A 21105-nucleotide genomic window follows, 5' to 3' on the forward strand; every position below is an offset into this window, starting at 1 on the left:
CTGAGATTATTTTTACTAAACTTAAATTATTTTTATTGAATTGAAATTAATTTTACTTAATTGTAATTATTTTTGCTAAACTGAAATTATTTTTACTAATTTTCTATTATTTTTCTTCTTTATGTTTACTGATTTTTACTAAACTGATATTATTTTTACTAAATTGAAATTATTTTTATTGAACTGAACTTATTTTATGCTAAACTGAAATTAATTTAATAAATTGAAATGAAATTTTTTTTTAAGGTGAAGTGAACAGGGCATAATTCTCATTGACGCTATTTAAACCATCTATTAAACAACTCGTATAAGTTAAAAGTAATGATATGAAACCAAGAGATTCATTCTTTAGTACCAAGAAAATTTATTTATAAGAAGGTTTATTCTTCAGTCCCTACTATATCCTATTTCTATATATACCCACTTACACCATGTTCATTTCACCTTATTTTTGCTGAATTGAAATTATTTTTGCTGATTTAAAAAAAAAATTGAAACATATACTGAACTTATATTAATTTTACTAAACTGAAATTATTTTTGCTAAACTGAAATTATATTACTGATTTCTGTTATATTTCTTCTTTATGTTTACTATTTTTCCTAAACTGAAATTATTTTTACAGAAAAGGAAATTATTTTTCCTAAGCTGAAATTATTTTTGCTGAACTTAAATTAATTTTGAAGTGAACAGTGTTAAAATGTTATTGCAAAAAAAGATACACAATTTCAAGGATTTTTCTGTAGCACTAAGGCCATTTTCCCTTCATCAACAAACCATAAACATTGAAATGGAAATTGTTTATGCGAAAACTCCTTAGGAATGGAATTGAAACACGGTGTAATCTGGGTAGAAGAGGATTGGAGATTAATATTCAGTGTGACCTTTGTGGGTCTCAGGAGGAGGATTTACAACACTTGTTCAAATTTTTCACTTCTGCTCAAGATGCTTGGAGGGATGGAATTTTACAAATCCACTCACAATTTAATGCAGACCAATCCTTTGAAGATTGGATCCTGTACTATATTCGGCTTTTCATATGCCAGGATGGTTACCATGATCATAGAACCACGTTTTTTATTGCAACTCTGTGGGGGGTTGTGGATTTCGAGGAATAATAGGGTCTTTAACATCCCGGGTACAATTGGTATTTCTATACCATCCATTATTTGCGAGGGTCTTCACCAGCAGGGCATTTTTTCTACAGGGACAGATAATATGCTTAAATCTTTACACTCACCGGAACAGATTGTTGACCACCCTCCCGAGTTTCTACGAGCTATTTTACAAGACTCGGGTCAAGGGTTGAGGCCCACGGTCATTCTAGTCGATAGGTCTTGGAATAGGCACACTCATAGACTAGGAATGGGGTTCTTCCCAAAGCTTGGGGAGTACGGGGAACACGGGGTCATTGGGTGGAGTTTCCCATGGGTTGGCACAATCAGCATTACACGCGGAAATGAATGCTTGCTTGGAGGGGCTTCAGTTGGCTATCAAACGGATGCTACGTGCTATTACTATTTATACCGATTCATGTTCTTTGGTTTACTCACTCAGGACTTTAAAGGATCAGGATATTAGGATATTACTCTTAGATGGATGGTAGATCGTATCCATCAGCTCAGTCGAGAATTTATTGGTGCAGCATTCACAAAGTGCAGCGGGATGTGGTCCAGAAGGCCCACAACCTTGCTACGACTGCTTCTTTTAATTATTTTATGTAGTTTGTCGTTTAAGCTTATGTCAAAAAAAAAAAAAATATATATATATATATATCTTCCACCAGAAGCCAGTAGTCTTTCTTTCTCCAGTAACACCATGATAGGAATTTTATTACTGAAAGTTAACAAAGTTTGTGTTCAGTAATGGCATAAAGCAGAATATTAGAACAAAACTTTATGTTCTACAGGACAATGTTTATGAAAAACCAAGGTCGGAGAAAATGCTATTTGATAGGGAAACATGTAATATATTTCCCAAAATTCCGGATAATCTTGAGATTCTTGACTCTCCTACAAAACCTACACCTAGATCAACTGAAGTCATAAAAACGCTTGGCAGATTCAAGCGTGTTTAGCAGAAGCATAGCAACTGTCATGGGACCCACACCTCCTGGCACGGGGGTGATGGCGGATGCCACATTGATTGCTTCTCCATAGCATACATCTCCAAGAAGCCGATAACCCTGGTCAGAGCTTGAGTCCTGAGGCAATATGAAAATAATGAAATTTGCAGGTCAAAGGAAAATTTTCAAGATAAAGGGAACACATGTCAATTGAGATGGAAACGAAATTAAACAGCAAAGTTAAATCATTGTGTATTTAGAAATATGCTGATGACTCTTCATTCATCGTAATATTTGCGTTTTCTTCCACAAAGCTGGATCAGCCAAGAATTGTACAAATAACCAAAAGGTAGATATGCTAATACTTATAACTTGTGATTGTACAAATATCGAGATAGACGGGAACATAACCAAATTGAGGTGATAGAGATAATAAAAATTGAGTGGATCCATTATGGAAAGAGAGACATGTGTGTCAACTAAATAGTGACGGTTTTATAAGGAACATGTGCCAATTAAGTAGGGAAGGAGGGACTATTAATTAGACAGATGTTGAAATGTCAACAGAAAAGAAAAAACTAAGAGCACAAGTCTATACCTCTATTGGATATGTCCCAACATCAATGACTACAGCACCTGGCTTGAGCCAACTTTTACGAACTAAATTTGGCATACCCACAGCAGCAACCACAATATCAGCCTCACGCGCAAGCATTTCTGGGTTCTTTGTAAGGGCATGTATTACAGTAACTGTGGCATGATATCTCTGTTCAATAATTTCATTTTAAGACTCTTTTAAAAAGTATAAAGATGCAAAGCTAAAGCTAGAATATTTTCATCCTTTTGCTGAAAATGATAATATCAGCAATACCTGCAAAAGCAAGGATGTTGGCAGTCCGACAATATTGCTCCTCCCAATCACCACTGCTCTTTTTCCATAGATTTCCACCCCAGACCTAAGTAACAACTCGATGCAACCCTTAGGGGTGCATGGAATAAAAAGCGGCTCCCTCCCTTTCAAGGCAAGGTTCCCCATATTCAATGGATGGAAACCATCAACGTCTTTTTCCAATGGCAACATGCTCAATATTTTTCCCTCGTCCAAACGCTGCACATAATGAAAGGTATCTCTTAGACTACAAATGCAGCATTGAAACAAAAGCAAAAGATAAGATCAAGAAAAGATTGAACAGATAAAACAAATTCCGGAGAAGTTCTGATAATTTAACTTAGGGAAGAATAAGCTATGGGGCCTAATAAGTTCAAATATGTTAAAATAGGTGAATAGAACACACCCTAACTTGTAAGAAGAAGGAAACACTTGATAAACTACTTTCAGTTTGAAATATTCCCTCGCGTAAAACTATTAACTTACATATTAAACCATCAAAAAACGAAGCAAAAACTTATGAAGCATGTTATCAACAACAAACATAGTAAAACATGAGTATTTATTATTGGCAGTACTAACAAGTTTAAGATAAATGAAGCTTAACCTCCTAGTGATAAACAGAGGAGATTTTTCTAACCTATTCTACATGTTGATTCCTCAAAATGCATCTCAATACCTCATTTTACATAAAATTTCCTTCATGCTTTCACAAACTGCAAACAAGCATATTTCACACATACATACTGCTTTGTCAGTCAACCATTCCCACAAAATACATATTTTTCCCACTTATTACTCTCTCCTAAGTCCCTTTTGTCTATTAGGTTCACGACCATAACTCTCCCCTTTCTTTCCCTTCTGCAACACCAGCAAGAGCAGCAGCTGCTGTTTCCCAGTTTCTAATAGTTCAATTTTCTCCTCCCTTTCACTAAAACCACATTGCAAGGACTCTGCCAACTACAGGCTCTTCTGATCCCCTCTCGTGTTTACTTATAGTTGAGATTGAACGAGTTATTAACGATCAGGATTTGAGGCTATAGATGAATTTATGAACAAGTTATTCACAACCCTTAATAAGTCGAACATCGATTTGTTTAAATTAAGCTTGTTCACTGAACAAGCTAGAAAATCGTCTAAGCCGGCATGTTTCTAAGATGATTGAAATACCCTAATTTTTTTAGCATTATTGTCGTAATTATTTTAGATCAATAAGGATATTTTAGTAATTTCCATCAATTATACTAATTTGGAGCCAAAATATATTTCGAATTTTGGCACCAAAATATTAAGAGGACATAAATATTTAATAATTCTATATTACACTAACAAATATATTATTTTCGGAATTTCGAAATTATAATCAATAATCAATAATTTCTAGTTTTAATTACCTTTTATAATATGTAGGTCAGTCCATATTTATAATCATTTTAGAATACTTTCATGTTGTACGTATATCTTGATTATATATAAGATTATTTTAGAATTTATCTTAACAAGCTAAGAGACACGCACAATGCGTGCGTGTGCAATATAAGTAATCTACCAAGCTCGATTTTTTTTTCAACAATATTATCGCTTAATTATTTTTTTTTACAAAAAAATTAGTAGGTTTAAGAAATATTGATAAAATATAATAAAAAAAATATATGTTGATGATGTCATGTAGGCCAAATAATATACTACGTATTTTGATTTTTCTTGAAAAATATTTATAAAAAAAAAATAACGAAGGTATTTTTTTTAACTAAAGATGGTAGTTTTTTTAAGATAGTAGTTACAACTTTTTTTTTTTTTTTTTTACAAAGGATGGTATTTTTTTTTTAATTGAGGGGTATTTTGGGAAAGTAAAATTTATCACCCAAAACCCCCTTTCACTTTATATATTACTATACATTAATGATATTTAGCTAATTTAATTATTTAGAGATAACATTTAAATTATTATCTTACGATTTATAAATTGATTTTGGATTTAGAATTTATTACATATATATTTTTGGATTTCACAATGATATTTTAATTAACTAAATCAATTTCTTCTCTAATTATTAAACTAGAATTTCGGATTTTTATCAAAAAAAAAAAAAAAAGAAATAATCAATTTTGTCTTGGAAAAATTGTCAAAAATAATACAAACTTTAACCCATCCGCTAAAAACAAGTCGAACTTTTGATATTTTCTAAATACAAACTTTGAAGGGCATCCACTTTAAACAAGTTACAAACTGTCGGTGACTTGAATAATAGGTATAAGGGACACATGTCATTGTTTGATTAGTTTCACAATTTAATTTGATTTCTTAAAATTTATTTTAATATTTTTAAAAGACATAAATAATATTTATTATTATTAATTTTTTTTAAAAAAAAACCAAACACCCCTTTTTCCTGGCGTTAGGCTCTTCGGCGACCTCTGGCGCACCAGCCACCTTGCTTGGCTCTCCAGCTACTCATTACCCCTTCGCTGGCCCCAACATCCCTACCTCCTCCCCTCCTCAACTTCCACCCATCACGATAACCCACAAAAACCCTCCTTTTTCACAACCAAAAACCCCCAGCTACCTCTTACACCACCCCCATAGGGTTTTCAAAGGATGGGGAGGGGACAGTTGGGGATTTCAGGGACGAGGGAGGGCTATTTTGTGGTTATTTCGGGGGGGAGGAGGGAAGGGAGTTCGTAGTTGGTGGTTCGGGGGAAGGGAGGACGATGGCGGGGTAGGAATAGCTAGTGAGGGTCGACGTGGCAGGGTTGCTGGGTTGGCGTCGCCGAGGAGGAGGCTGCTGGTGGTGTGAGTGGGGTTTTTTTTTAATTAATTTTTTGAATGATTTTTAAATTATTTAATTGTTAATTAACTGTGGTTAAAGTTTTAATTGCCAGTTTATTAAATTCTACTTCCTCCGTCCCCGAAAGAACGACCCATTTAGCCTAATTTTAGTCCCAAAAAGAATGACTCATTAACATTAAAATACCCACCAATTTGCAACAATATTTGTGCAAAATTAGCTTCTCCATATAAAACTTTTTTTTTTTCCATATACTTTTATTACTATCTCTCTCTACTTTTTTGTAAACCCCATATAAATTTATCTTTCCAATATACTTTACTTTTTTTATTTAACTTTATAAATACCCGTGAAATCAACCCAAAAGGGTCGTTCTTTTGGAGATGGAGGGAGTAAATGAATTTATCACAAAAAAGAAAATGTTAACCGGCTATTTAGGTTGTAGGTAAAATATCTCGTTTTAAGCGGATACTCATTTAAAGTTTGTATCATTAAGAAAATATTGAAACTTCAACTAATTTTTAGCGGATGGGTGAAAGTTTGAATTATTTTTAACAATTTTTCCTTTTGCTTTTATAAAGCTGCCACCAAAAAAAAAAAAAAAAAAAAAAAAAAAAAAAAAAAAAAGTTTCAAGGGTTAGCATTATTTAGTTTTATAATTTTAATTACTATTATTTGCAACGGCTGGACCTTTTTCCTCTCTACTTTATGTCAAATCATTGCAAATAATATGAACGAAGCTAGTATTATCTTGTTTTAAAACTTAATCTTTAAGCTTTTCTATATTATCCTACTTATCTTCACTCTTCTAACCAAATGAATCTTTATCAAAATTCTTCTCATTGAACCATTAACCTATACTTAATCAAACTCAAATACATTAACTAACCCCAATTTTATCTTATTTTCTCCTTATCCTATCATACTTTAAACTCTATCTTCCTACCCTCTAAACACCTATAAATAGACCCTCAATTCCTCTCCTTCACTCACACCAAAATAAAAAGCAATTCCCCCTTTTTCTTCTCTTAACCAATGACCCTCTACTCCCTCTCTTCTCTTCTTCCGTTGGTTTTTCTCCTCTCATGCAACCAGAGCCAAATACAATAGCCCAAAATTGCCTTACAATCGCCACCACCATTGCTCCTAGTTGCCGCCAGTCTGCCACCAATACCACCTATTGCCCTTCTCTCTGAAGCCACTATTGCCTCCTTCAACACTGCCCACCTGCGTCGCCTACCATCGCTGCACTCTTTTCCCTCCCTTTGTCGTGACCTTTTTGTAAATATAAATAAAAAAGAATAAAAAACACTATTATAATTAGGCAAAATTGGCCTCAACACCCTGAGTTACAGCTTGGGTGCAGCCAATAATACCCCAAACTTTGATTAGTAGCTAAAACACCACAAACTATATATTGATTGGGGTGCCATGCGTGCCAACAATTACCTTTTAATTACTAGAAATGTCTCAATTTGAGTGCCCAAAAATACCCATAAATGACACACATTGCACCCAAATTAATGGTATGTGGTATTCTAGCTACTAGTTATAGTTCGAGGTGTTGGCTGCACCCAAGCAATAGTACAGGGTGTTAAAGCTAATTTTGCCAAAATTATAATTCTAATTATTTGATATTAATTTATTATTATTATGATACTAACATAAATTAGTGTTTAATAAGAAATAAAGTTATAATTTTTATAAGGTTAATATTTTAGTAGTTCATGCACAAGTAGGGTAGTGTGTATAGTTTTGTGATTATTTGTTAACTTTATATTAATTAAGGATTCTCTTGATTGTGATCAAGTATAACCGTACTTTAGTTTGTTGTGGTCAAGAGACCTTTGAGATACACATGTTTGATATGAATGATTGAATGAATATTTGAGCTAATGATTGAATGCTTTGAACCAAGCTTTATAAAACATATTAGAAACTGTGAACTCGTGATTTTATAATATAAGTTTCAAGAATTAAAAAGGTTTGATCTTTTAGGTGTTTATTAATTCAATAAAAGTGGTTTATGAATTCCGTGATTTTCAAGTTATGGAAACAATGGAATTAATTTTTTTTAAGCTCATTATGAGCCTAAGTATTGAATATATATTAGAGTCAATAAGGCTGCGAACTTTGTATGATCTAGCCTTTCCTCAAAAGATACTATCTTGATGAGAGAAATTGGATTTGGAAACTTGATATTTTTACATTAAAAGTTTATATTTTTGGAGACTAATAAGTGGAAGTTTCTATATTGGAATATTGCTACATTTGGAAATTTATAAGTGTCAAGTTTAAATGTGGAAAATTGTAAATTTTAAAAAGTTTTATTTTGGCATGTTTGAACAATAGTTAAACATTTCAAAAGCATGTTTGCCTAGAAGAGTATTGACATGTATTGCACTCATATATGCTTGTCATTTTGGCTAACGTGTATTCTTTTTTGTTTTTGGTTTGCCTTATTTACCATTCTTGGTAAGCTGAACTCTTGATTACAGGTGTGGAGTCGTTATGCGAATCGGGAAGTTAGGATTTGGATCACCTAGATAAGGAGTTTGTTTATTCTTAAGTTAGACTACTTCTATTTGGAGTATTCTCATACAACAATATTAAAGTAGAGGGATATTCGATTTGGGCTACTATTTGGACTGTGGTTATGGTTTGGGCTAGGTATTTGGTATCTTGGAATAGGAGGTTCACTATGCACCTTTATATTTTGGTGAGTTCTATTAAATGAGGTGGAGATTAAAGCTCATATGGTTTAGAAGATAGGCAGTCAAGATGTATATGTGGTGGTGACCAGAGTGGCATATCAAGATTATTTAGATAACGGATGTCTAAGCCTTCAGAAGATAGGTAGTCATGATGAGATGCGATGGTGAGAAGGGTGGCATATCAAGGTTTATATTGTTTAAAACCTGTATTTCTTGTGGTGTAAATTGACGGGGAACTTTAGAACTTCTAGGCTTGCAAGTAGATCCCAACTATTCTCAATGTAATGTAAGTCAACCTTAAAAATGGTCGAAGTTCCTAGCCATTATTTTTCATGCATGTGAACTACTGTATTCCACAAAATGCTACGTGTAATTATATTCTTATACTTATTGATTAAAGGTTCATACTTGGGTGTATTTGGTAAGTGAACAAAGGCTATAAGGATGATCCACGGTTCTTCATCTATAAATTTCGTATTTCTTTGCCTTTTTATATTTATGGCATGCCAAATAATATCTACAATAAAATCATGCACAAGTATAACATCTGTTCAAAACTTTAAACTAGTCTTTCATCATAGAAGTGTCTTCTTACTGTTTCCATCATCATTTGTGATAACATCAACTATTAAATAAACATGTGCAATGAGAAGGATGCTCAAGTTCTCATGTTAAGGCCTATAATGGGTACAACTCCTAACTAGGCAAGGCTCGCCACGAGATACGGGTTTGACCGTCCTAGATCAAGAATCGAGCACATTAATATTTTCAAAAATAAACAAAATGAATTGAAATTATTTAACTTTGGAAACAATTTATGTGCATTAGTCTAAGTATAGGTTCAAATAGCTTCAATATTCATGGAATTTCTGTTCCACTGATAGTGAGTTTTATGTACATGTTTACTTAAATAGTTTATGTTATCACAAATAATAATGGAAACTGTAAGAGGGCAATTCTTTGATGAAAGACTAGTTAAAACGAATGTTATACTTGTGTGTTCTTTTATTATAAATATAATTTGGCATGCTATTGATATAAAAAGGCAAAGAAATATGAAATTTATGGCCGAAGAACCATGGATCATCCTTCTAGCCTTAGTAAACTTACCTAATACACCAAGTATGAACCTTTAATCAATAAGTGTAAGAATTTAATTACACCCATTGGTTTGTGGAATACAATTGTTCACATGTATGAAAAAAAGTGGCTAGGAACTTCAACCATTTTAAGGCGGACTTACATAACAGTGAGAACAGCTGGAATCTACCCACAAGCCTATAAGTTACTAAAGTTCCCCTTCAAATTACACCACAAGAAATAGATGTTTTAAACAATCTAAACTTTGATATGCCACCCCCATCACCACCATATCTACATCTTAGCTACACATCTTTTGAAGACTTAGACATCCCTCATCCAAATGATCTAGAATCTTTACCCCATTTAATCGAACTCACCAAAATGAAAGGATGGCATAGTGAGTTGTTCTAAGAGACCAAGTACCTAGCCTAATTATAGCCCAAATCATTACTCCGGTCCATATAATAGCCGTGGCTATGAAAGATGATTCGGGCTATAAACCAAGTAAAAAGGAGTAAGACTACAGAAGTAGCAGTTGATTGTTTAATTCTTCTAGTTTTGCCCTTAGTGCAAGTTATTTTGCTTTGTTTTGCAAGCCAATTAGTGGCTCTTATGAGTTTAATAATTCTTAGTGACAAACATACAGTACTTGTTTTAATAAAACCTTTTTAGCTAAGTGTGGAAGTTAGTCAGTTATTAATAAAAGATTTATGAAGTTTTTCTTTTATTTTTTAAATGTGTATTTTTTATTTCAAGTTATTCAAGATGTCTTTGAGAGTTGGAAATAATAGACGCATTGGTTTTAAAATGAGTGTTACCCTTAGAAAGTTAACCAACACTGCTGGGAACATGAGTCAACTTGTGAGCCAAGGGAGTCATAGACCATTTTGGAGAAGTTTTCAAGAAGGTGGTTGGATTAGGGAATTTGATAAGCTCTTTGAAGCTATTAGTTTTCTCAAGGTGCTAAAAATTAATAATGTTGTGTATAACTTGAGGGACAAAGCTGATTTATGGTGGAGCCAAAACCGAGAGAAACTTTATTAGAGTAAGTTCATAGAATTAGAGGTTTGCACCTTCAAGCGGTACCCACAGTAGAGTCAAAAGACAGAGGTTAGAGGTTCGAGTAGGGACTGACCTAAGCCTTAAAGGGAAAGTTTGGAAGAGTGACTTGTGAAACCTTAGACGAAGTTTAAGGGATCCGGGAAGGGAGTTATAAAACTAGGCAAAAGAAGAGTGATGGGAGTTTTCGGGAGCAAAGAATTATGGAGGAAATGGGAACTTCAATACGAGAGACAATAAGGGAAACTTTAGAAGGGGAGTTATGGACAAGGAAGTAAAAACTGCAGGAATAGAGATAATGCCAAACCCAATAGAAGCTATTTTTGCAAGAGGTGTGAGAAAAACCACCCGACAAAGGATTGTGACAGAAACACCGTGACTTGCTGTTATTGACAGAATTTGAGCATCGCGAGTATAAGTTCTTTACAAAGGAGAAAGATGTTAAGATGGGAAAATTCCAAGAGACCAATAACCCACCTAAACCATCCTAGAGTAATGGACATTGGAACCAGTAGCGCTGCGGGAACGACTCCTAAGGGTCGTATATTCATGTTGAATCCTTGTAAGGCTGAGGCTTCTAATGATATGGTGATTACGAGGTGTTACAATAAGACCTAGTTTTGACCAGTAAGCGAGAGTATCAACTCATCTACTTTACAGCCATAAAAGCGGTAACCCTCCATGCTGTTCACTTAGCGCCATAAGCATGTTTGTTAAAAGCTATGAAATTCTTACCTGCTGTTCACTGTTTTAATATCTACTATTTAGTATATAGTTGTTACTTGTTTGTTAGTACGTTTGCAGATTATATTAGTCAATTAAGCATGTGTAATTTTCTGCCACTAGAAAAAGTATTTGTGGGCCATGTTACTCACTTTTCCTATTGTTACTTCTTAGCAACTACTGTTTCACTCTAAGGGCTAAGAGGCTTAAGCCTATACATTAGTTCTGGAATTAGTGTGAATTGTTGCAGCTTTTTCTGGCATTTCAAACAAAATATAACTGTCTTGCTTTATTACCTGTTGATAAACTAGCAAGCACCAATAAGTATCATGACAAGTTCTTAATGTCTTACTATCATCAGATAAACTCTAAAGATAACTTACTCCAATAACTAATCATCAAGACATCAAAAGCGAGTCTGAGTTAGTAAAATAAATATATTATTATGTAGCAATTCAGATCTTACCTCTGGAAGAGGAAGCTGCACAAGAACACCATGAATTTCAGGATTCTCATTGAAATTGGACAAAGCACTGAGAATATCATCTTCTGAGCAGCTTTCTCGTAAGTCTACAACTTCTGACCTTATTCCAGCTTCTTCACAGGCTAAGATTTTATTACGAACATAAATTTGGCAATCTCTTCTGTCACCCACTAAAATTACAGCTAAACCTGGGGTTTTTCCGATTGATGACTTCATCCGGTTTACTTCATTAGCTATCTTGGATCGGATCTCTTCAGAAATTGCCTTCCCATCAATTAAAGCAGCAGTAAGCTGGTTAGCTGTCGAAGTAGCCAGAACCAATCATTAACAATCAACGCAAAACATACTACAAAATAAAATTAAAAAATCAGTTTGGAACCCTAATGCAACGGAATGCGTGTAATAAACAGAAAATGGGTTGAAAGATTGATTGTTTGATTAAGCTAAAGCTTGCGAATGATAAACATGGCTTTAGGCCATGACTCTCCAAAGTCTAATACAAATATCTAGATGTCCTCTCTCTTCCTAGACAACAACTATTTATACTACTACTACTAAGCTAGAATTGGCAATAAAGCCTTAATTACTACAAGTACTCTTCTTGTCTACTTTCTAATTTAGCACACTACAAACAAATACCCTAAAGTAGCTGGTCTGCTCTGTTGCTCAACGGTCCCCTGCTTTCCCTTGCTGCTGCCATGGGTTGGTGTTGTTGATGGTCTGCTCCTGCTGCCCTCTTTGGCGCCTGCTGTAGGTGAGAGTCACGGGTGGTGGGAGTGGGTTCATTGCAATACTCCCCCCCCCAAAACAGCCACCTTGTCCTCAAGGTGGATCTGGAAACCTTGCCTTGATGGACTCCGCATCCTCCCAAGTTGCTTCGAACGCAGGCAGCACGTCAATCCCTTCTGCCCTCCCTAGCTTCGGTTACGAGCTCCAACTCAGGTGTGATTTGAGAGGGAATGTGGAGAAAACTAAAATATTTTGGTGAATTTTGATTGAAAAATTGAAGAAATTGATGAAAGAAAATTGATTTGGGGGTTAGGGTTTGAGAAGAAGAAGAGAGAGAAAAAGGAAAGTGATGATAAAAATGAGAAATAAGAGAGGAGAGAGAAAGAAAGAAAGGGGCACGGTTCCATTAAGAAGCCCGGAAGCCGCGCCCTCTCCTGAAACTGCCGCGCCTGTGGGTAGGTCGCGGCACATCTGCGGCCCCAAACTGCAAAATTTTCTAAAATTTTACCCGGTAAGAGGCCCGCCCACTTCTACTGTGCCCTCTCCTGATTTTCCGCTCCCGCGGGGCAACTGCGGCTTGAAACTGATCCATTTGTGCAATTTTAACCTAATAACATTGCCGCGCCCTTTTTTATTCTACTGCGGCCGCGTTCATTCACCCGCACCATTTGGTCTTTTTAAATCACAGAACCCTGCGGCCGCTCCATTACCGCGGGGTGCCCTCTCCCCTGCTTCACAAAAAGTACACCAACTCTTATTCTCCTCTTCCTCATCAATCACCCTAAATTCATATTAGATGATTGAAGGTAACCTACAAAACAAAACAAAACAAGAAATATAGACAAAGTTCAACAAAGAAAAATAAAAAGAGAAAAGAGGTGAGAATCCGGGTTACCTCCCGTAAGCGCTTTTGTTTAACGTCGTTAGCTCAACGATTACCACCCATTCAAGGTGGATTGTAGAGAATCATCTTGTGAACAAGACCAACGAAAACTCCATCAAAGTATTTCTTGAGCCGGTGTCCATTAACCTTAAAAGAAGATGAGGATCCAAAGGGGAAATTTTCACGACACCACTATCAAAGACATCCCCTTTACCAAGAAAGGGCCACTCCATCTAGACATGAGCTTCCCGGGGAACAACTTCATCTTGGAATTGTAGAGGAGGACTTTGTCACCAACACAAAACTCTTTCTTCTCAATAAGCTTGTCGTGAGCTTCCTTAGAACGAGCTTTGTAGGTACTAGCACAATCGTAAGCATCAAGTCTAAGCTCCTCTATCTCATGAAGATCTAACCACCTTTTCTCCCCCGCACTTGCCAAATCAAAATTAATCTTCTTGATTGCCCACAAAGCACAGTGTTCAAGCTCTATCGGAAATGACATGATTTGCCATAGACTAGGCGGTATGGAGTGGTACCTATAGGTATCTTGAAAGCCGTTCTATAGGCCCAAAGAGCATCATTCAACTTTTCCGACCAATCCTTCCGATTCCTTGCAACCGTCTTTTCAAGGATTAACTTGATTTGACGATTGGAAACCTCCACTTGGCCGCTTGATTGGGGATGATATGGGAGGCCAAATCGTTGATGGATTTCATGCTTTCGCAATATCTTTTGAAAGGCATGGTGAATAAAATGAGAATCATTATTGCTTATCATTGCCTTTGGTACACCAAACCTTGGAAAAATTACCTTCTTAAACAACCACCTTGTGGTCATTAGTTAGGGAGGCAATGGCCTCAACCCATTTAGACACGTAATCAACTACCACAAGGATATATTGATTTCCAAAGGACGAGGGAAACGATCCCATAAAATCGATACCCCACACATCAAACACTTCCAACTCAAGTATGGGTTGTTGAGGCATCTCATTTCACTTGGAGATATTCCCAACGCGTTCACAACGGTCGCATATCTTAAAAAAGCCCCATGAATCCTTGAAGAGATGTGGCCACCATAAACCGCTTTGAAGAATCTTAGTGGCGGTTTAAGAGACACCCATATAGCCACCACTAGGATCCGAGTGGCACATCTTTAAAACACTAGGCACCTCTTCATTCGGAACACAACGCCTAAGTAAGCCATCAACACCTCGTTTATACGAGATGGGATCATCCCACAAATAATGTCTTGCCTCTCTCTTGAGTTTCTTTCGTTGGTTCTTAGAAAAAGAAGGTGTAAACTCCCCACATGCTAGAAAATTTACTAAGTCGGTAAACCATGGGAGCTTGTGACAAGCGTGACAGGGTGGTGGGAGTGGGTTCGTTGCACCTAAGTCTTGAAAATTAAGCAAAGCAACAAGAGTAAAAGAATGCATATACATGATATAATCATACTTAAAGAGCATCTGATAATCAAAATATCTGAGTGCAAATTATGAATGAGACTTAAAGTTTGAAAAAAAATAGCATAGTGAGAATATGGATAAATGATTGCGATATTCAGATATATATATATATATATATATATATATATATATATATATAATAACAGGACAAACCAAATTAGAAATATTCATTTTTTTTTTTGAAGGACCGAGGCTTATATCATCTGAATGGTAAAAAACATAAAATCTCATTTTTGTTGTGCATAAAAATCCAAGTCGCAATATAGAACTACGAGGTATCAAAAAATGGTTAAAATGGTGAGAGTAATACTGCATCAATTCGTAATGTAGTGCTTGTTTTCCTTTTCATTTATTGTAAACCTCCATTAGTTGCTTCACAGCTTCAAAAAATGGAATGGTTTGTATGATTTTAAGAGTAGCATTATTCTGTAAGTTATATTAATATACAACATTTATATTGTGTGGTCGTGCCTTTAGGTAATATCCATACATAGGTTTGAATGGATAGGGTAACGAAGCATTGGTTTAGAATAAAGGATTATCACAACCTAATGCAATAAAGTGAATATGAAAGAGTTCTATAATTAGACTTATAAAAGTTGATCACCATAACAATCTTCTTCTAAGATCAAAACTTTATCCCTCCTTGATCCTAAAACTAAACAAGGACTATAAACATTGCAGACTGCCAAAAAGAGACTTTGAAAGTGTGCCCTAAAATAATAAGACACCTTCATTATAGGACTTTGCTAGTTTACTAGACTGTAATTTCAAAATTCCAAACCTTATGAAGCAAGTCTTTCTCATTGTATCCACCATTGCTTATCCCAGATGATCAAACACCCACCTCCAACCCTATGGCCAACATTCTAATAAATGAATCAATAATCCAAAATCAAACATATAAATTACTTATACACACTAAATATATGGTTAATTATTTCGACATTCTTTAAAACCCAAGCCCTTATATGTACATAAGCATACTCAATTTATAACCACTAAGCTCAAACTCCACATATTGCACATGCAGCAGATAAACAATCTCAGCCTCTACCTCTACCTCTTCTCATCATTCAACTAGTACACTGAATCATTTAAAAAAACAAAAAGTGAGGCATGGATCATACAAAGAAAAACTGATGAAAAAATTCCACCTTAGTCTGAATAGTCCCAACTTTTGACCAATTATGAATAATCCAACCTTTGGTGGGCAACTTCCCAAATTGGGTTTTAATCATTATAGCAGGTAAACCAGGTATAGGCTTATATAGCATGTAAACCATAATTTTTATTCGTCACTAATAGGACAACCCTTTTGTTAATAAGTACATAATAATTCTATAACCTTTCTCTCCTCCCCCTCTGCAGTGACCACTGTCCCAACTGCCCCGGGCTCCTTTCTATCTCCTCCCTCCTTTTGTCTTTCCCAAATCTCCTTCTCCCTAAGCTCCTAGTCTCCAAATAAAAGTCATGGTCTCTCCATTTGAAAATAAGAATGGATTTTATGAATTAGGTTGTAGACTAAAAAATTGTAATTTTACTTTGCTCCTAGAAATATTGTTAACCAGGGCCATTATCTGGCTACTGCTGCCAGAGACTATGGGTGACTCTGCCTCTTGCTTTCCTGCTTAGTGCCAAACCAAAAAGTAAACAACTATTTCCATAAATACCCCTTTCTCTATATAGTAATAATGTTTAGTTTTACCCCTTGAATTATTGTTGTTTAAGTCAAATAAACTTTAATTATGGCTTCAGCTTATATTGCAATTACATATGTCAATTTTACAGCATACTTGAAAACAGAACAGCAAATGTAGGTTGAGTGAATTGCAGAGATCAGATGATGTTACCAGAATCCAGCAAGCAGTAGCCTTATTTAAAGGCAATTGAGAGTGACGTGTGATTAAGGAGAGAGATCAAAACATGGGAAGGATGACAAGAGTTAAAGAGTGAGTGAAAGTGAGGACCTGGTTAGTTGGTTTGTTGCAGACTTGAGGTGGCTGTGTGGCATTTCTGCATCGATGAGGTAGTTATTTGAGACTGATCAACGGTGGAGGGGCAACAATGGTGATGGTCATGGAAGGTGGTGTGATGAGCTCAATGGGGGTGAGAGGTAAAAATCAAAAAAGGAAGTTTAAAAGTCACTAGGAACCAATTTAGGAATATACCCACCAAAGGATGGGTTATTATCCGTCAACTAAAAGGCAGGACAAATTTAAAATGACCAAAGGTAGGATTATTAATATCAAACTCCTTATATAAACCAAAGGTAAATGGTCCAAAATGTATTTTGTAACTTCAACTATATAGGGTGCAAAACAAAACCAAACAAAAAAAAGGGTCGGCTCAAGCTCAATCTTGATACAACTTATAGAGTGTACAGGTCATTTTCCTGCATTCTAATATAATTGACTGATTTTTCATCCTATAGCTTAAATTGTTTATATACTGGTAATTAAATTACCAGTCTAGTCCAAAATCCTCACTGAAAGCTCCCTTCATACTCTATGGTAAGACATACCCAATTAATGAATTCCTGAAGCCCTGAACCTTCTTTCCTCTTTTGCAAAATTACACTGTAAGACTCATCAAGATATCAAGTAATATCTCATCACTAGGTCACCCACCGCAAAAGATTTTGCCCTATCACTTTGAAAGCTCTTAAATCTGTAAGCACTTCTGAACCTCAGATGAATATTATATATCACCTTATTAGTGCTTATCTTCTCTAAAGCATACATCTTCGGCTTCAGAAGATGAGTCCATATTTTAAATGTATTCCCTCTCTTTGTGTAATATTCTAGCCACCACTAGGAAACTAGCTCACTATAACCCCTTGATTCCCCAATTCACCAAGAAGTATTCTACCTTCAAAATCCCGGCACTTAACAAGCAAGACCTCCTTAGTTTCTTTTCTCATGTTATACGATTACTAAATAATTCTATTCTCAAGTTATACAGCTATGTGTGTCGAAACAAGGGAGGAAATACATGATATAAACATTATTAAATAAGTGAACAGCATCAATTAAGGAAATACCTGAATGAAAACCCTCTGACCAACATCAATACGTTGAATATCAAATTTGGCATATTTGATAGATTTAGCAACAAGAGATAGAGGAAACACAAAGATAGATATACAAATGATATAAATGTAATTAAATCAGGAACTTCAACTAGAAATAACTTATGTACATCTTACAAGGATTTGGAATAGAAGCAGTTTCTTGTCGGTCCTGATCAACTCTGCAAGTCCAGTCTTCTAGCAGGTCAAGGGAGACAAGAGGTGGTGACTTTAGTATTTGACAGCTTCCATTGTTTGCTAACGATGAAAGAGATCTCAAAGACCTCAGACCTGTATGCATTGCCGCCTCACTTTTTCGTAACACTGCTGCCAACATTCCTTGATTTCGTCCTCACCAACAGGTCACTTCAAAAATCCAAGGCTGCTCCACTCTGAAGGGTGCTGCTATAACTTCTACAGTACCAATTTTTGTCAATCATTCTGGTTTTTAAAGTGTCCAAGCATGAAATAACATCCAATGTCTATGCATAAAGGTACAGAGAACAAGGATAAGATTGCTTATACAACTTTATTAGTTTACAAGATATGATGAATCGAACCAAATACGGCTATAAATCTGTGAATCAGACATCAAATTGAACTTCTCAATTTGCGGTGAGTTTGTCATCCTTTCACAGATTCTTGAATATCTTTCTGCCCAGGATTCAAATTCCAGGTTATACATCTACAGCTGTTCATTCAACAATGCTTCAAATTTTTCCTTCTTTTATTTAAAGTGTTCAATTAGAAAATTTAAAGTTTCAACCACTTCACTTTGACTATCATTTGCTATTTACACATTAGTTATGTTGGATTTAATTAGATTTGTCTCAATTTTATTTAATTCAAATTTTATAATATGTAAAAAAAATTACGATTACACAATTAAATACTTCCTCCGTTTTCGTATACTTGCAACAGTTTGACTATTACACTATTCATGTACTCCACTTTGACTAGCTTTGACGATTTATAGCTAAGAAAAAATATAGTCATGAAAGATCTTGTTAGATTCGTCTCGGTTTATACTATTTTGATATCTAAAATTTATAATTTTTACATAATGATAATTAAAGATATAAATAAGTGAAATAATGCATCGGCAAACGTGAGAAGAGAAGTGTTGCAAGTAAATAAAAACAGAGGAAGTATATATTAAGGTCAAAATTGCACATTGTGTCAAAATGGAGCAACTAAAAAAATAAATAGGAACCACAATATAATTTAACATGATGACAAATAATGCTAGACATACTTCATAATAATATACACCTTAGTATCAATGAGTGAATTATTACAACTACAGCATAGTAACATAATATAAGTATTTAATCAACTTATCTAATAGACATCACAAAAATGATGAAAAGATTTATTTTCAAGATAAGATGAATTCAAATTACAACACAATGTAAACATTGATGAATTAATAGCAACATTGGCAAAGTTAGACCAGCAAAAATTGAATTAACGCGGCATACTTCGCAATTAAAATGATACAATTCATCCGAATGAACATACAATTGAGACACATTTGAATTCACATATACAACAATCAAAATAAACAAAAATACATAATCAAAATAAACCCAAAAAAAACTATATTAGTCTCTAAGCAATCCATAAAGTAAAAGAAATTTGAACTGTTAAGTAGCAATTCAATGGTGCTAAACAATTTAAGCAAATTACTACCAAAAAAAAAAAACAAAGTACAAAAAAATTAGGGAAATTGAACCAAAATAAAAATAAAAAAAATAATAATAATAATAATAAAAAAAAAAAAAAAAGCTTACTTGTTTATCGCCATTAACGGTCAGGACGCTGCTCCTTAGAGAAGTAAAAGTGAAGTGGGGAATCTGCTGGGCCTCACTTTCATAACATAAGTCGGGCTTCGGTTACACTTGCAAACGACGACAAGATTTCACTTTGATGGTCTGTCTACTACGCAATTAAGTTCACTCCCTTGGTAAGGGACTCAGGTTTTTTTTTTTTTATTATTTTTTTTTTTTTTGAAAATAATACCACGTATTTTGAAAAAAATGGATTATAACACCACCTTAGGGGTTTCCATAATTCGGATTAAAACTGAAATCCAATCCAATCCAAACTGAATTATTAATTCGGATCGGATCGAATTGAGATTTTTTGAAAATTCAGATTTTCGGATCGGATCGGATTGACCCTAATCGGATCCAAACTAAACCGAAAACCGAATTATAAAATTAAGCATGTATGAATATGACTCAAATATGGACTGCTTGATGTCTTGAGTTGCTGCTGCTAGCTACCTATTGTTGAAAGTTAGTGGCTCTAACATGGTGAAAGTTTTTACTTGCTGGTGATGTTTGCCTATTTGGTTCTTGATGTTATTGTTGTAATGGTGTTTCCTTATAGGTGTAGTGGTGTACTAGTATTAGTTACTATTGAACAATTTATTTTATATAATCATGTCTATTTTAAAGATTTGTATTAATATTAAGGCTTGGAAAAATGTGATTTTTATAATTGTATTTGTATTTATTTTCATTATTGTATGAGTCTATTAGATGCTAAAAATAAAAGTTTTAATTCGGATTTTCGGATCGGATCCAAATAACCGAATTTTAATTCAGATTGGATCGGATTGGATTAGGAGAGTAATTCGGATCGGATCGGATTGAAAATTTGAAAACCGAATTATATTTCAGATCGGATTGGATTTGAGCTAAATCCAAACCGAAAATCGAACGGACACCCCTACACCACCTTTTCTCGAATTTGTATTATAACACCACATAAAAATCAAAAAAATAGATTTCACCACCTACTAACGGATTCCATCCAAGAATCCGTTAGTGGGGCTCACTTTTGACACATGTCACTCATTTATTAGATTAAAAAAATTTATTTTTTTAAAAAAAAAAAAAGAAAAATCCTAAAATGCTAAACCAGCCACCACCGCCGATGGGTTCCCACCACCGTCACCCAAACCTAACCCCCGAAGCTCCGAGACCGTCGCTGAACCACCGTCGTCACCATACCCTGCCCCAAAACCTCCGATACCGTCACCACACCATCGAAACCCCAACCTAAACTAGCCGAAACCCCAGCCCACATCGTCGCCGAACCACCGTCAGCCGAAACCTAACCCAACCCAGCCGAAACCTCC

At 35.0% G+C, this 21105-nt stretch overlaps 1 protein-coding gene across 2 annotated transcripts; it reads right to left on the reverse strand.

The window, feature by feature from the left end:
- Positions 1-1803: 1803 nt before the first annotated feature.
- Positions 1804-20160, reverse strand: LOC110688680 (bifunctional protein FolD 1, mitochondrial-like). Of its 2 annotated transcripts, none has more exons than XM_021865418.1 (6): positions 19751-20160; positions 18096-18368; positions 11790-12106; positions 2938-3174; positions 2665-2832; positions 1804-2204 (listed from the first exon to the last, which is right to left on the reverse strand). In XM_021865418.1, the coding sequence occupies exons 2-6, from the start codon at positions 18292-18294 to the stop codon at positions 2034-2036; spliced, it is 1092 nt and encodes a 363-aa protein (XP_021721110.1). In that variant the 5' UTR covers positions 18295-18368; positions 19751-20160; the 3' UTR covers positions 1804-2033. The 2 variants fall into 2 exon arrangements, with proteins under 2 accessions (XP_021721110.1, XP_021721109.1); XM_021865417.1 differs by having other exon boundaries at positions 18096-18371; positions 19751-20159.
- Positions 20161-21105: the final 945 nt, after the last annotated feature.

The sequence above is a fragment of the Chenopodium quinoa genome, unplaced genomic scaffold (genome assembly GCF_001683475.1).
Source record: "Chenopodium quinoa cultivar QQ74 unplaced genomic scaffold, ASM168347v1, whole genome shotgun sequence".
NCBI classification, from domain to species: Eukaryota; Viridiplantae; Streptophyta; class Magnoliopsida; order Caryophyllales; family Amaranthaceae; genus Chenopodium; species Chenopodium quinoa.

What these genes read in the sequence shown, in the direction of transcription:
- LOC110688680 (XM_021865418.1), bottom strand. Translation starts at nt 18,294, where the DNA reads ATGTTGGCAGCAGTGTTACGAAAAAGTGAGGCGGCAATGCATACAGGT. An exon ending in TGCTTCTATTCCAAATCCTT is followed by an intron (nt 12,107 to 18,095) that starts GTAAGATGTACA and finishes CTACTTCGACAG; the next exon opens with CTAACCAGCTTACTGCTGCT. An exon ending in CAACATCCTTGCTTTTGCAG is followed by an intron (nt 2,833 to 2,937) that starts GTATTGCTGATA and finishes ATTATTGAACAG; the next exon opens with AGATATCATGCCACAGTTAC.